Genomic DNA, 16,144 nt, shown 5'->3' with positions numbered 1-16,144 from the left:
AAATCCCGGGAATGGATTCTCAGATCCCGGGAATGGATTCCCAAATCCCCAATCCCAGGAATTCCCTGCATTCCCCCCCATCCCTGAGAATTCCAAACCCAACCATTCCCGAAGGAGAAATTGATTTATTTTTGGTTTTTCATGGAAAAATCCCGTTTTTAAAAAAAAAAAAAACCAATCAGCCATTCCCAGGAATCTCCCGGATTCCCCGATCCCAAGGAATTTTTTATTCGGGATTCGGATTCTTTTTCACGGGAAAAGGAATTCCATGGAAAAAATAAATAAAGGAGAGGATTTTTCGTCCCGGAAAAAAATCGGATCGGGAATAAATCCGCTCCTTTTCCCTCTCCATCCCAAATTCCCAGCTGGATCCCATCCCGGGATTTTTAAGGGATAAATATCCCTATCCCAAAATTCCCACGGATCCGAGCCCGAATCCAATGGGAAAATCCTGATGAAAAGGAGCCTTGAAAATTTGGGATTGGGCTTGAAATTTAAAAAAAATTCCAATATTTGGATCCTTGTTCCCGCTTTTTCATCCCGAGGATGGAAATTTTGGGTATTCAGGGGCAGAATTCCCAACCAAAAATTGGGAAAAATTGGGGGAAAAATGGGAAAAAATTGGGGAAAAAATGGGATAAAATGGGAAAAAAATGGGAAAAAAATTGGAAAAAATGGGGAAAAAAATAGGAAAAAAAAAAAGAAATAAAAAAGAATTCCCATTCCCAGGGATAAAGGATGGGATGGAATTCTCCCTATGGAGCAGAAAATTCCAGAATATCCCAAATTTTCATTATCCCAAGATTTTTCCTGCTATTCCCAAAAAAACTGGAGTTAAATCCTCCCCAAGCTGGAATTTTTAAGGCAGAAATTTTTGGAATATTCCCAAAATATTCAGGAAAACGCCGCTCCCGATCAAATCGTTCCGAGGGAATTCCCGGGAATTCCCGGGAAGGGAGGGAGGAGCGGAATCCCTGGGAAAAAATCGGGAAAATGCGGCTGAATCCCATGGAAAAGACGGAATTCCCGCTGTTCCCTGCAGCAATCCAGGGAAAAAGGCACCGGAGAAGGGAGGAAAAATTCCCAAATCTCCAAAAACCTCTTGGAATCTTTGGAGAATCCCAAACTTTTGGGATTTTCCCGGAATCCCTAAAATTCCCCGTGAGGAATTGCAGAATACCGGGAAAACTTTCTCCAACTTTTCCAGCTCCTCCGGAAGAAGAAAAAATTCGGGATCGATCCAAATTTCCTTTGGCTCCTCATCCCTGCTCATTCCCAACCTCTCATTCCCATTTTTTTTTGCCTTTATTCCATAAAATTCCCGCTTTTCCTTCGGAGGAGCCGAATCCCGGCGGTTCCCATCCCATCCCGCGGGAATATCCGGGAAATCTCATCCAGCATTCCCAAAAAATCCCGGCATTTCCATGAAATCACTTCTTTTTCGCCGGAGTTTTGGAATTCCCGTTGGATTTTCCGGCTTCTCCGTCTTTTTCCCCCTTTTTTCCTTGGGATTTGTCCTTCGTTTCCTTTCCCTTTTCCCCCTTTTCCTTTTCCCCCTTTTCCTTTTCCCCCTTTTCCTTTTCCCCTTTCCCGTCTTTTTTTTTGCCTCCGTCTTTCTTGGATTCTTCCTTCTGTTCCTTCTCTCCGTCTTTTTTCTTGGAATCTTTGGATCCCTCCTTTTTCCCCGGAGTTTTTTCCACTTTTCCGGATACCGTGGGAATTTCTTCCTCTTTTTTTTCTTCCGTCGTCTGAGCTGTTCCCGGGGATTAAAAAAAAAAAAACAAAAACATGGAATTGATGGGGATTCCCAAAAAAAAAAAAAAAATTCTGGGAATTGTCACAATTCCAACTCCCAGGAATTCCAGGGAAAATATTCCCAAAAATATTCCCGCTGGGAATTTTCCCATCCAGCCGAGTGAGGATTTTTTTTTTTTTTTGGGAAAAAAAACAATTCCAGGGGTTGATTTGGAATTTAATTTGGAATTTAAATTAATGAAATGAAATTTGGAGTTAAATTTCCTTGGAAAAGAGAAGCCACGGGAAGGCGGGAATGAGAATTCCCAGAATTCCTTGGAAAATCCCAGGATTTGTGCGAATTCCCATGGTTTGATTTTGAATTCTGCAGGAAAATCTGGGAATTGCCACTCTCAGACCTCCGGAATCCCGGGATTTGTGCAAATTCCAGCTCCTAATTCCAGAGGAAAATCTGGGAATCGCCTATTTCAGACCCCCAGAATCCCGGGATTTGTGAGAATTCCCACAGTTCGGCTCCAAATTCCACAGGAAAATCCCGGAATTCGCCAATTTTGGACCTCCAGAATCCCGGGATTTGTGCGAATTCCTGTGGTTCAGGTCGGAATTCCACAAGAAAATCTGGGAATTTCCAATTTCAGACCCCCAAAACCAGAAAAATCCAGGAATGGAGAAGCGGAAAATCCGAGGAAATCTTGGAAAAGAGAAGCCAGAGGAGGGCGGGAATGAGAATTCCCAGAATTCCTTGGAAAATCCCAGGATTTGGGCGAATTCCCATGGTTTGATTCCGAATTCCACAGGAAAATCTGGGATTCACCGATTTCGGACCTCCAGAATCCCGGGATTTGTGAGAATCCCCGCTGCTCAGGTCAGAATTCTGCAGGAAAATCTGGGAATTTCCAATTTATGACCCCCAGAATCCCGGGATTTCTGTGAATTCCCGCGGTTTGACTCCAAATTTCACAGGAAAATCTGGGAATCACCTATTTTGGATCCTTGAAATCCCGGGATTTGTGCGAATTCCTGGAGCTCAGCTCCGAATTCCACAGGAAAATCTGGGAATTTCCAATTTCAGACCCCCAAAACCAGAAAAATCCAGGAATGAAGAAGCGGAAAATCCGAGGAAATCTTGGAAAAGAGAAGCCAGAGGAGGGCGGGAATGAGAATTCCCAGAATTCCTTGGAAAATCCCAGGATTTGGGCGAATTCCCATGGTTTGATTCCAAATTCCACAGGAAAATCTGGGATTCACCGATTTCGGACCTCCAGAATCCCGGGATTTGTGAGAATCCCCGCTGCTCAGGTCAGAATTCTGCAGGAAAATCTGGGAATTTCCAATTTATGACCCCCAGAATCCCGGGATTTCTGTGAATTCCCGCGGTTTGACTCCAAATTTCACAGGAAAATCTGGGAATCACCAATTTTGGATCCTTGAAATCCCGGGATTTGTGCGAATTCCTGGAGCTCAGCTCCGAATTCCACAGGAAAATCTGGGAATTTCCAATTTCAGACCCCCAAAAACAGAAAAATCCAGGAATGGAGAAGCGGAAAATCCGAGGAAATCTTGGAAAAGAGAAGCCAGAGGAGGGCGGGAATGAGAATTCCCAGAATTCCTTGGAAAATCCCAGGATTTGGGCGAATTCCCATGGTTTGATTCCAAATTCCACAGGAAAATCTGGGATTCACCGATTTCGGACCTCCAGAATCCCGGGATTTGTGAGAATCCCCGCTGCTCAGGTCAGAATTCTGCAGGAAAATCTGGGAATTTCCAATTTATGACCCCCAGAATCCCGGGATTTCTGTGAATTCCCGCGGTTTGACTCCAAATTTCACAGGAAAATCTGGGAATCACCAATTTTGGATCCTTGAAATCCCGGGATTTGTGCGAATTCCTGGAGCTCAGCTCCGAATTCCACAGGAAAATCTGGGAATTTCCAATTTCAGACCCCCAAAACCAGAAAAATCCAGGAATGAAGAAGCGGAAAATCCGAGGAAATCTTGGAAAAGAGAAGCCAGAGGAGGGCGGGAATGAGAATTCCCTAAATTCCTTGGAAAATCATCTCATCCTCTTCCTTCAGCACCGGCAGCGAGCGCAGAGCTCGGGATTGGCCCGAGGGAGGGAGGAGATTTTCGGGAATGGAATTTCCTATGGAATCAGGAAAGGAGAGTGAGAAAAAATTCCAGAGGGGGAGAAAAAACCGGGAATGAACAATTCCAAACCTTCCCAGGGATTCCCTTGGAATAAATGGGAATTTGAGATTTGAAAGACGGGATGGGATTCCCAATTTCCTGACGGGAAAGTCGGGAATGGATGGGAAAACGGGATGAGGATTCCAGGGTTTTTTTCCCCAGGAAAAGTTTGGAATTGCCATTCCCAGAAAGTTCAGAAAAGCGGGAAAAGCAGAATTTGACGGAGTTTTTTTAGCGGGATTTGGAAAAAAAACCGGGATTTGAGGGGTTTTCCCAAGTTTAATTTGGGAATGGAGGAATTATTCCGGCTGGAAGCGACGGGAAAATTCCATTTTATCCAAAGGGTTTATCCCAAAATCCGGATCTGCTGCTGGGAATGTGGGAGGAATTCTGTGGCGCCAGAATTCCCAAAAAAAAAGTGGGAATTACCTCCGGGAATGTCGGTGGGATCAGGGAGGGAGTTTTAACTTCCAGAATTCCCCCAAAAAATTTGGAATTACCTTCGGGAATGTCACTGAGCTCATTGAAGGACTTTGCACTCCCAGAATTCCCAAAGAAAAGCGGGAATTACCTCTGGGAATGTCGGTGAGCTCAGGGAGGGAATTTTAGCACCCAGAATTCCCAAAGAAAAGCAGGAATTACCTCCGGGAATGTCAGTGAGCTCAGGGAAGGCCAGAATTCCCAGAGAAAAGCGGGAATTACATCCAGGAACATCACTGAGCTCTTTCAGGGACTTTGCACTCCCAGAATCCCAAGAAAAAATGGGAATTACCCCTGGGAATGTTGATGAGCCCAGGGAGGGAATTTCCCCTCCCAGAATTCCTAAAGAAAAGTGGGAATGACCTCCAGGAATATCACTGAGCTCTTTTAGGGACTTTGCACTCCCAGAATTCCCAAAGAAAAGGGGGAATTACCCCTGGGAACATCACTCAGCTCAGGGAGGGACTTTGTGCTCCCAGAATTCCAAAGAAAAGCAGGAATTACCTCCAGGAAGTCGGTGAGCTCAGGGAAGTTCAGAATTCCCAAAGAAAAGCGGGAATTACCTCCAGGAATGTCGGTGAGCTCAGGGAAGTTCAGAATTCCCAAAGAAAAGCGGGAATTACCTCCAGGAATGTCGGTGAGCTCAGGGAAGTTCAGAATTCCCAAAGAAAAGCGGGAATTACCTCCAGGAATGTCGGTGAGCTCAGGGAAGTTCAGAATTCCCAAAGAAAAGCGGGAATTACCTCCGGGAATGTCGGTGAGCTCAGGGAAGTTCAGAATTCCCAAAGAAAAGCGGGAATTACCTCCAGGAATGTCGGTGAGCTCAGGGAAGTTCAGAATTCCCAAAGAAAAGCGGGAATTACCTCCGGGAATGTCGGTGAGCTCAGGGAAGTTCAGAATTCCCAAAGAAAAGCGGGAATTACCTCCGGGAATGTCGGTGAGCTCAGGGAAGTTCAGAATTCCCAAAGAAAAGCGGGAATTACCTCCGGGAATGTCGGTGAGCTCATGGCAGGAATTTCCCCTCCCAGAATTCCCAAAGAAAAGTGGGAATGACCTCCAGGAATATCACTGAGCTCTTTTAGGGACTTTGCACTCCCAGAATTCCCAAAGAAAAGCGGGAATTACCTCCGGGAATGTCGGTGAGCTCTCCGAGGGGCGGCACCGTGTCCAGTTTATCCGCGTAGGATTTGGCCGCCTTGCGCTGGGCGTAGCGAGCCTCGATCTCCTTCCGAGTGCGCGGAATGCGGCACTTGAACAGGCAGCAGAGCGTGATGACTGGGAATAACCGGAATTCCCGGGATTACTGGGAATAACCGGAATTCCCAGGGTTACTGGGAACAGGAATTCCCATGGATTACTGGGAATGGGAATGGGAATTCCTTCAGGGAACGGGAGCAGGGAATGGGAGTGGGAATGGGATCGGAAATTCCGTCAGGGAATGGGAACAGGGAATTCCCATGGATTAGTGGGAATGGGAACAGGGAATTCCATCAGGGAATGGGAATTCTGTCAGGGAATGGGAATTCCCTCAGGGAATGGGAATGAGAACAGGGAATTCCATCAGGGAATGGGAACAGGAATTCCCTCAGGGAATGGGAATGGGAACAGGGAATCCCATCAGGGAATGGGAACTCCCTCAGGGAATGGGAACAGGGAATTCCTGTGAGTGACTGGGAATGGGAACAGGAATTCCATCAGGGAATGGGAACAGGAACATGGAATTCCGTCAGGGGACAGGGAATTCCCATGGATTAGTGGGAATGGGAACAGGAATTCCATCAGGGAATGGGAACTTCCTCAGGGAATGGGAACACGAATTCCATCAGGGAATGGGAACAGGAACACGGAATTCTGTCAGGGGACAGGGAATTCCCATGGATTAGTGGGAATGGGAACAGGAATTCCATCAGGGAATGGGAACAGAGAATTCCATGAGTGACTGGGAACGGGAACAGGGAATTCCATCAGGAACAGGAACATGGAATTCCAATGGGTTAATGGGAATGGGAACAGGAATTCCCTCAGGGAATTCAAACAAGGAATTCCATCAAGGAATGGGAATGGGAACACGGAATTCTGTCAGGGGACAGGGAATTCCCATGGATTAGTGGGAACGGGAATTCCCTCAGGGAATGGGAACGGGAACAGGGAATTCCATCAGGGAATGGGAATGGGAAACCTGGAATTCTGGTGAGTTATTCGGAACAGGAAACCGGGAATTCCCAGTGAGTTATTTGGAATGGGAAGGACGGAATTTCCGTGGGAGTGGGAAACTGGGAATTCTGGGAAAGCTGGAATTCCCGGTGACCTTCTGGGAACGGGAAAGCTGGAATTCCCAGTGAGTTATTGGGAACGGGAAAGCTGGAATTCCCAGTGAGTTATTGGGAATGGGAAAGCTGGAATTCCCAGTGAGTTATTGGGAATGGAGAGGACAACGAGGAATTCCTGGTGAGTTGATGCTTTGGGAATGTTCCAAATCCCGGGATTTCTGCCGTTGGAAAAGCGGCTCTGACTGGGAAGAGGAAGCCAGAAAAGCAGGATATTCCCAGATTTTCTGGATTCCGATCCCATTCCCGGCTCCCAGGAAAATCCGTGGCTTCTAAAATTTTTGGGATACGCCAGGAAACCTCCGGAGCAAAGGAGGAGCAGGATGGGAGAAATTCCAAGGAAAAGGTGAGGAATGATGGAAGAATCCTGGTTTTCCTCATTAATTCCATTGGGATTGCATTTTAGAGGATGAGGAGTTCCTCAAAATTCCCAAAAAACCCGCGGGGTTGGAAAGAGAGCCTGGGATTCCTTGGGATGCTCCGGATTTATCCCGGATTTTCAAATGCCTGGGATCTCCCAGAAATTGGGATTTTGCCCAGTTCTGGAATTCCCTGGATTTGGAATTTTGGGATTTTTCCCGGTTGTGGAATTCCCTGGATTTGGAATTTTGGGATTTTTCTGGGTTCTGGAATTCCCTGGATTTGGAATTTTGGGATTTTTCCCGGTTGTGGAATTCCCTGGATTTGGAATTTTGGGATTTTTCTGGGTTCTGGAATTCCCTGGATTTGGAATTTTGGGATTTTTCCCGGTTGTGGAATTCCCTGGATTTGGAATTTCGGGATTTTACCTGGGTTTGAATTTAGTTCTTGCCCTAATTTTGGAATTTTGCCTGGTTCCGGAATTCAGGATTTTTATCGGATTTGGGAATTTCAATTCCCGGTTTCCCATTGAAATAATCCTTTCCCTGTTTATTCCCGAATTTCTGGAACTGGGAGTTGGACTTGGATGATTTCTACGGATCCTTTTCCCTTTGGGATATTCCAATTTTCCTGGATTTTTCCCGTTTTTCTCAGCACTTCCAGGTTAAAAATCCCGGGGGTTTCAAATCCCAGCTGAAACCACGTGGAAAATCTTGGAATTCCAAACATTCCAGTGGTAAAATCCCAAAAATTCCTTGGGGAAGACGTCCCTTCCCGTGAAAAACGGGGAATGAAACGGACCTGGAGGTCCATTCCCAACCCAAAGCATTCCTGGATTCCCAAGGCATTCCATGATTCCTGACCCATTCCCAGATTCCCAATCTAATCCATTCCATAATTCCCAGTCCAACCCATTCCCGGATTCCCAACCCATTCCCAGATTCCCAAGGCACTCCAGGATTCCCAACCTATTCTACAATTCCCGACCCATTCCCCGATTCCCAACCCATTCCATGATTCCCTCTCCATTCCCGGATTCCCAAGGCACTCCAGGATTCCCAACCCATTCCCAGATTCCCGACCCATTCCCAGATTCTCAACCCATTCCCGGATTCCCAAGGCACTCCAGGATTCCCTCCCCATTCCCAGATTCCCGAGCATTCCCAGATTCCCAACCCATTCCAGGATTCCCAATCCAACCCATTCTTGGATTCCCTCCCCATTCCCAGATTCCCAGGGCACTCCAGGATTCCCAAACTCTTCTACAATTCCCAACCCACTCCCAGATTCTCAACCCATTCCCGGATTCCCAAGGCACTCCAGGATTCCCTCCCCATTCCCAGATTCCCGACCCATTCCCGGATTCCCAATCCAACCCATTCCCAGATTCCCAAGGCACTCCAGGATTCCCAATTTCTTCTACAATTCCCGACCCATTCCCCGATTCCCAACCCATTCCATGATTCCCTCTCCATTCCCGGATTCCCAAGGCACTCCAGGATTCCCAACCCATTCCCAGATTCCCGACCCATTCCCAGATTCTCAACCCATTCCCAGATTCCCAACCCATTCCCGGATTCCCGACCCATTCCCGGATTCCCAAGGCACTCCAGGATTCCCAATTTCTTCTACAATTCCCGACCCATTCCATGATTCCCAACCCATTCCCGGATTCCCGACCCATTCCCGGATTCCCTCTCCATTCCCAGATTCCCAAGGCACTCCACAATTCCCTCTCCATTCCCGGATTCCCGACCCATTCCCAGATTCCCGAGCATTCCCGGATTCCCAGGAGCGCGTCTCCAGCCGATTCCCGATCCCTCCCCGCTCACTCCCAGCATTCCCAAGAACTCCGGGGGGGGATTTTTCCCGGGAAGGATTCCCGTGGGAATTCCGGGAATTCCGGGACTCACTGATGGAGAGGACGAAGAGGGCGAAGATCCCGACCACCTGCCACAGGCGCAGCCCCCAGATCACCACGGTCTCCGACGTCACCGGATCCGGCTTCGGCTTCGGAGGAGCCGTCGTGGCCTTGGGAAAAAAACAGGGAAAAGGAGGAAATGGGAAAATCCCCGGAAAAAATTAAACTGGGGAAAAAAACTGGGAAAAAAACTGGGGAAAGAGGAGAAAATGGGAAAATTCCTGAAAAAAAAAGGGAATAAAAAGAGGGAAAGGAGAAGAAAATGGGAAAATTCCTGGAAATAAAAATGGAGAAAAAACAGGGAAAAGAGAAAATGGGAAAATACCCGGAAAAAATTAAACTGGGGGAAAAAACTGGGGAAAAAACTGGGGAAAAAGGAGAAAATGGGAAAATTCCTGAAAAAAATGGGAATAAAAAGAGGGAAAGGAGGAGAAAATGGGAAAATTCCTGGAAATAAAAATGGAGAAAAAACAGGGAAAAGAGAAAATGGGAAAATTCCAGGAAAAAATTAAACTGGGGAAAAAAACTGGGGAAAAAACCAGGGAAAGGAGGAGAAAATGGGAAAATTCCTGAAAAAAATGGGAATAAAAAGAGGGAAAGGAGGAGAAAATGGGAAAATTCCTGGAAATAAAAATGGAGAAAAAACAGGGAAAAGGAGGAAATGGGAAAATCCCCGGAAAAAATTAAACTGGGGAAAAAAACTGGGGAAAAAACCAGGGAAAGGAAGAGAAAATGGGAAAATTCCTGAAAAAAATGGGAATAAAAAGAGGGAAAAGAGGAGAAAAGGGAAAAATTCCTGAAAAAAATGGGGAAAGAAAGAGGGAAAAGTGGTGGGAGAAATGGGAAAATTCCTGAAAAAAAAAAGGGAAAAGAAAGAGGGGGAAAAGGGCTTAGGGTGGAAAAATTCCCAAAAAAATTTTGGAATAAAAAGAGGGAAAAAAAGAGGGAGAAACGGGAAAATTCCACCCAAAAAAACTGAAAAAAAAAGAGGGAGAAAAGGTTTAGGATGGGAAAATTCCCAGAAAAAATTTGGAATAAAAAGAGGGAAAAGAGGAGAAAATGGGAAAATTCCTGAAAAAAAATGGGAATAAAAAGAGGGAAAGGAGGAGGAAATGGGAAAATTCCCGGAAAAAATAAACTGGGAAAAAAATGGGGAAAGAAAGAGGGAAAAGTGGTGGGAGAAATGGGAAAATTCCTGAAAAAAAAAGGGAGGGAAAAAAATAAACTGGGAAAAAAAAACCAGGGAAAAAAGGAGGGAGAAATGGGAAAATTCCTGGAAAAAAAATGGGAAAAGAAAGAGGGGGGAAAGGGTTTAGGGTGGGAAAAATTCCCAAAAAAAACCTGGGAAAAAAAAAGAGGGAGAAAAGGTTTGAGGATGGGAAAATTCCTAAAAAAATCCAAATTCCGGGAATCGTGAAAACGCTGCTCAGAAATTTGGGAATGTTGGGATTTTAAGGAATGAGGTTTCTCGTTGGGAATTCTTTTCCTGGATTTTTCCATGATTTAAGGATTGGAATCTCAGGGAATTTGAGCCCTGAATGAAGAAAGAACAGGGGAAAAAAAAAATTTCCCGGAAAAATTCCTGGAATTCTTCAATTTTCCAACGTTTTTCCAATGGAAATTCATCCCGGGAATTTTGGGAATGCTGATCCAGGAAGAAGCAAAAAAGGAAATTTTGGGATTCAGAATTTAGGGAATTTTTTTTGGGGGGGGTGGGATGGAAAAAGAAACTCGGCCTAAACCTAAAGGATGGGAATTCCAAATTCCCAAAATTCGGAATTTTCGGAATTCCAAATTCCCAAAATCTCGAATTTTCCGTGGGATTTTTCGGGAAAAACCTTGGAAAACGGATCCCAAATTCCAGCCCCGATTTCTTGCGAATTCCTGGAATGAGCCGATCCCTGAGGGAATTCCGGGCTGGGAATTCCGGATTATTCCCAAATTTTGGGATTTTTCCAAATCCAAGTTTTTCCCTAATCCAAGATTTAAAGGGAGTTTTCCCAAATATTTCCTGGTGGTTTTTCCCTTCTTTTTTTTTTCCTTATCTTTGGAATTTTTTGGGAATTTTTTCCTTCTCCAGGTTTTTTTTCCTTCCTCCTGTTCCAATTATTCGGGATAATTCCGTTATCCAATTATTTCCAGGAAAAAAACCTGGGATAAACAAAGCAAATCCCGGAATTCTCCCTGGTTTATCCCAATTTTTTGGGGGTTGGGAATAAAAGGAACGGGAATTTTTCCATCTGTTTGGAATTCCCTGGGAATTCTGCTCCATCAGGGAATTTTCTGCCTCGTTTGTCCCCTTGGGAATTCTTGGAAAGGTCGGAAAAGCTGGAATTGGAGCCTGGGATGGGAAAAAATTCCCGGGATTTGTTGTTGGGATTTATGGAATGCTGGGGATGGGGGAAAATCAGGGAAAATCGGGAATGGGGGTGGGAATGAGAGGCCGGAAATGCTGGAAAAATGGGAAAGGGAAAGGGAGGAGAGGCCGGAAATCCGGGAAAAATGGGGCGGGATGAGAAACCGGAAATCCCGGGGAAAAAAATATGGGAAGGGAGGGAAGAGAGGCCAAAAATGCTGGGAAAAATCTGGGAAAGAGCAGGAATGAGAGACCAAAAATCCTGGAAAAATGGGAAGGGAGGAGAGGTTGGAAATCTTGGGAAAAATCAGGATAAAAGCAGGAATGAGACGCTGGAAATCTGGGAAAAAAATATGGAAAAGGAGGGAAGAGAGGCAGGAAATTCTGGGAAAAATCTGGGAAAGGGAAAAGGAGGAGAGGCCAAAAATCCTGGAAAAACGGGGAGGGATGAGAGGATGGAAATGCTGGAAAAATGGGAAAGGGAAAAGAAGAGGCTGAAAATTCTGGGAAAAATCTGGGAAGGGAGGGATGAGAGGCCAAAAATCCTGGGAAAAATCTGGAAAAGAGCAGAAATCCTGGGAAAAATGGGGAGGGATGAGAAACTGGAAATCCTGGGAAAAATAATATGGAAAGGGCCGGGATGAGAGGCCAAAAATCCTGGGAAAAATGGGAAAGGGAAAAGGAGGAGAGGCCGGAAATTCGGGAAAAATGGGAAGGGATGAGAGGTTGGAAATCCTGGGGAAAAAAAATATGGGAAGAGAGGGAAGAGAGGCCAAAAATCCTGGAAGAAATCGGGATAAGGTCAGGGATGAGAGGCCGGAAATCCTGGAAAAATGGGGAGGGAGGAGAGGTTGGAAATCTTGGGAAAAATCAGGATAAAAGCAGGAATGAGACGCTGGAAATCTGGGAAAAAAATATGGAAAAGGAGGGAAGAGAGGCAGGAAATTCTGGGAAAAATCTGGGAAAGGGAAAGGGAGGAGAGGCCAAAAATCCTGGAAAAACGGGGAGGGATGAGAGGATGGAAATGCTGGAAAAATGGGAAAGGGAAAAGAAGAGGCTGAAAATCCTGGGAAAAATGGGAAGGGAGGGATGAGAGGCCAAAAATCCTGGGAAAAATCTGGAAAAGAGCAGAAATCCTGGGAAAAATGGGGAGGGATGAGAAACTGGAAATCCTGGGAAAAATAATATGGAAAGGGCCGGGATGAAAGGCCAAAAATCCTGGGAAAAATGGGAAAGGGAAAAGGAGGAGAGGCCGGAAATTCGGGAAAAATGGGGCAGGATGAGAGGTTGGAAATCCTGGGGAAAAAAAATATGGGAAGAGAGGGAAGAGAGGCCAAAAATCCTGGAAGAAATCGGGATAAGGTCAGGGATGAGAGGCCGGAAATCCTGGAAAAATGGGGAGGGAGGAGAGGTTGGAAATGCTGGGAAAAATCTGGGAAAGAGAAAGGGAGGAGAGGCCAAAAATCCTGGGAAAATGGGAAGGGAGGAGAGGTTGGAAATCTTGGGAAAAATCAGGATAAAAGCAGGAATGAGACGCTGGAAATCCTGGGAAAAAAATATGGAAAGGGCCGGGATGAGAGGCCGAAAATCCTGGGAAAAATCTGGGAAAGGGAAAGGGAGGAGAGGCCAAAAATCCTGGGAAAAATCTGGGAAAGGGAAAGGGAAAAGAGACCTGAAATTCTGGGAAAAATGGGGAGGGATGAGAGGCCAAAAATCCTGGAAAATGGGGGGGATGAGAGGTTGGAAATGCTGGGAAAAATCTGGGAAAGGGAAAGGGAGGAGAGGCCAAAAATCCTGGGGAAAAAAATATGGAAAAGGAGGGAAGAGAGGCCAAAAATCCTGGAAGAAATCGGGATAAGGTCAGGAATGAGAGACCAAAAATCCTGGGAAAATGGGAAGGGAGGAGAGGTTGGAAATCTTGGGAAAAATCAGGATAAAAGCAGGAATGAGAGGCTGGAAATCTGGGAAAAAAATATGGAAAAGGAGGGAAGAGAGGCAGGAAATTCTGGGAAAAATCTGGGAAAGGGAAAGGGAAGCAAGAGCAGAAATGCTGGAAAAATGGGAAAGGGAAAAGAAGAGGCTGAAAATCCTGGGAAAAATCTGGGAAGGGAGGGATGAGAGGCCAAAAATCCTGGGAAAAATCTGGAAAAGAGCAGAAATCCTGGGGAAAATGGGGAGGGATGAGAAACTGGAAATCCTGGGAAAAATAATATGGAAAGGGCCGGGATGAGAGGCCAAAAATCCTGGGGAAAATGGGAAAGGGAAAAGGAGGAGAGGCCGGAAATTCGGGAAAAATGGGAAGGGATGAGAGGTTGGAAATCCTGGGGGAAAAAAAAGGGAAGGGAGGGATGAGAGGCCAAAAATCCTGGAAGAAATCGGGATAAGGTCAGGGATGAGAGGCCGGAAATCCTGGAAAAATGGGGAGGGAGGAGAGGTTGGAAATGCTGGGAAAAATCTGGGAAAGAGAAAGGGAGGAGAGGCCAAAAATCCTGGGAAAATGGGAAGGGAGGAGAGGTTGGAAATCTTGGGAAAAATCAGGATAAAAGCAGGAATGAGAGGCTGGAAATCTGGGAAAAAAATATGGAAAAGGAGGGAAGAGAGGCCAAAAATCCTGGAAGAAATCGGGATAAGGTCAGGAATGAGAGACCAAAAATCCTGGAAAAATGGGAAGGGAGGAGAGGTTGGAAATGCTGGGAAAAATCAGGATAAAAGCAGGAATGAGAGGCTGGAAATCTGGGAAAAAAATACGGAAAGGGAGGGAAAAGAGGCCGAAAATCCTGGGAAAAATCTGGGAAAGGGAAAAGGAAGAGAGGTTGGAAATCCTGGAAAAATGGGGAGGGATGAGAGGCCAAAAATCCTGGGAAATTCCTGGAATTCTCCCATCCCAGAAATCCTGGCAAAATTCTGCTCCAGGAATTCCCAGCTGGAATTTCCAGAGGAGGAAATTTTTGGGATCTGGGATTTTTGAGGTTTATTCCAGGCGGGAATTTCCCTCTGGAATTTCTTCCGGGATTATTCCCGGTTTTTTCCCAAGGAAAATGCAAAGTCATCCTTAGGGAAAAGGGGGAGGAATTCCCAGAGAATTCCAGCTTTTCCTGGGAATGAGGGAAAACAAGAGAAACAAAACCCATCCCAAAAATCTGGAATATCCACCAGGAATTTTTTAGGATCATTTCCCCCCTCCCAAAAAAAATCCCAAAATTCCCGATTTCAACCCAAAAAAATTCCTTAAAAAAAAAAAACAACAACCAAACAACCCCAAAACCCCTCGGAATTCCTCGGATCCACCTTAAATTCCCGGTTTTTTTTTTTTGGGAAAACCCTCATTCCCACTTTTCCAGCGGGATCCTCCTCACCTCGATCAGCTGAGCCAAGGAAATCCTGGATCTGCTCAGGACCAGGCAGGAAAATCCCAAAGAATTCCAAGGCGGATCCCGAGCCATCCTTTAATTTCTATTTTTCCCGGGATTTAAATTAATTTTTTTCCCGGAGTTTAATTAATTTTTTCCCAGGATTTAATTAATTTTTTTTCCCGGGATTTAAATTAATTTTTCCCGGAATTTAATTAATTTTTTCCAGGATTTAAAGTAATTTTTCCCAGGATTTAATTAATATTTTTCCGGGATTTAATTCAATTTTTTTCCAGGATTTAATTAATATTTCCCAGTATTTAAAATAATATTTTCCCGGTATTTAAATTAATATTTCCCCAGTATTTAAACTAATATTTCCCAGGATTTTAATTAATATTTTCCCTGGATTTAAATTAATATTTCCCCAGTATTTAAATTAATATTTTCCCAAGATTTAATTCATTTTTTCCAGGATTTAATCAATATATTCCCGGTATTTAAATTAATATATTCCCGGTATTTAAATTAATATTTTCCCTGGATTTAATTTATTTTTTCCAGGATTTAATCAATATTTTCCCCGTATTTAAATTAATATATTCCCGGTATTTAAATTAATATATTCCCGGTATTTAAATTAATATATTCCCGGTATTTAAATTAATATTTTCCCAGGATTTAATTCATTTTTTCCAGGATTTAATCAATATATTCCCGGTATTTAAATTAATATTTTCCCGGTATTTAAATTAATATATTTCCGGTATTTAAATTAATATTTTCCCGGTATTTAAATTAATATATTCCCAGTATTTAAATTAATATTTTCCCGGTATTTAAATTAATATATTCCCGGTATTTAAATTAATATATTCCCGGTATTTAAATTAATATTTTCCCTGGATTTAATTCATATTTTCCCAGCAATTAATTCAATTTTTTCCCAGGATTTCATTAACATTTTCCCTGGATTTAATTAATATATTCCCGGTATTTCAATTAATATTTCCCCCGGTATTTCAATTAATTTTTCCCCTGGATTTGGGAATTTTCCGCCTTTCCCGGCCTGGTTTTTCCAGCTTTTCCAGCGCTGTTTTCCGATGGATTCGGGGATGGATTCATGGCCGGGGCGGTGTCGATGGCGGAGCCCCGGGAAGGGGGATCGGGAGCACCGAGGGCTTTTCCAGGTTTTTTTATTCCAAAGGGGAAAAAATTCCAGGAATTCTCAGATTTCCTTTGATTTTTTTAGGGATTTTTTTTTTAGGTTTAAGGAGGGGATTTTTGGATTTTTTTTGGGGTTTTTTTTTGCTTTAAAAATAATGATTATTAGAAATTAATAATTATTAGAAAATAATTAAAAATAATTTTGGATTTGGATGGGAAATGGTTGGAATTTTGGGGGATTT

The 16,144-nt window shown here is 44.3% G+C and overlaps 1 protein-coding gene across 2 annotated transcripts; it reads right to left on the bottom strand.

The window, feature by feature from the left end:
- Positions 1–560: 560 nt before the first annotated feature.
- On the bottom strand, positions 561–15,817 carry TMIE (transmembrane inner ear). 2 transcript variants are annotated; one of them, XM_088059762.1, is made up of 4 exons: positions 14,742–15,817; positions 9,022–9,139; positions 5,547–5,696; positions 561–1,753 (listed from the first exon to the last, which is right to left on the bottom strand). In XM_088059762.1, exons 1-4 carry the CDS (start codon positions 14,826–14,828, stop codon positions 1,431–1,433), a joined length of 678 nt encoding a protein of 225 aa, XP_087915888.1. In that variant the 5' UTR covers positions 14,829–15,817; the 3' UTR covers positions 561–1,430. The 2 variants fall into 2 exon arrangements, with proteins under 2 accessions (XP_087915888.1, XP_014116138.1); XM_014260663.2 differs by lacking the exon at positions 561–1,753 and adding an exon at positions 3,665–3,897.
- Between the last annotated feature and the right edge of the window lie 327 nt (positions 15,818–16,144).

This window comes from Pseudopodoces humilis, chromosome 1 (genome assembly GCF_049639895.1).
Source record: "Pseudopodoces humilis isolate 2021_Gansu_Grassland_sample_001 chromosome 1, ASM4963989v1, whole genome shotgun sequence".
In the NCBI taxonomy this organism is placed as follows: domain Eukaryota; kingdom Metazoa; phylum Chordata; class Aves; order Passeriformes; family Paridae; genus Pseudopodoces; species Pseudopodoces humilis.
The sequence above is the reverse complement of the archived record's forward strand: the minus strand, read 5'-3'. Positions and strand labels throughout refer to the sequence as shown.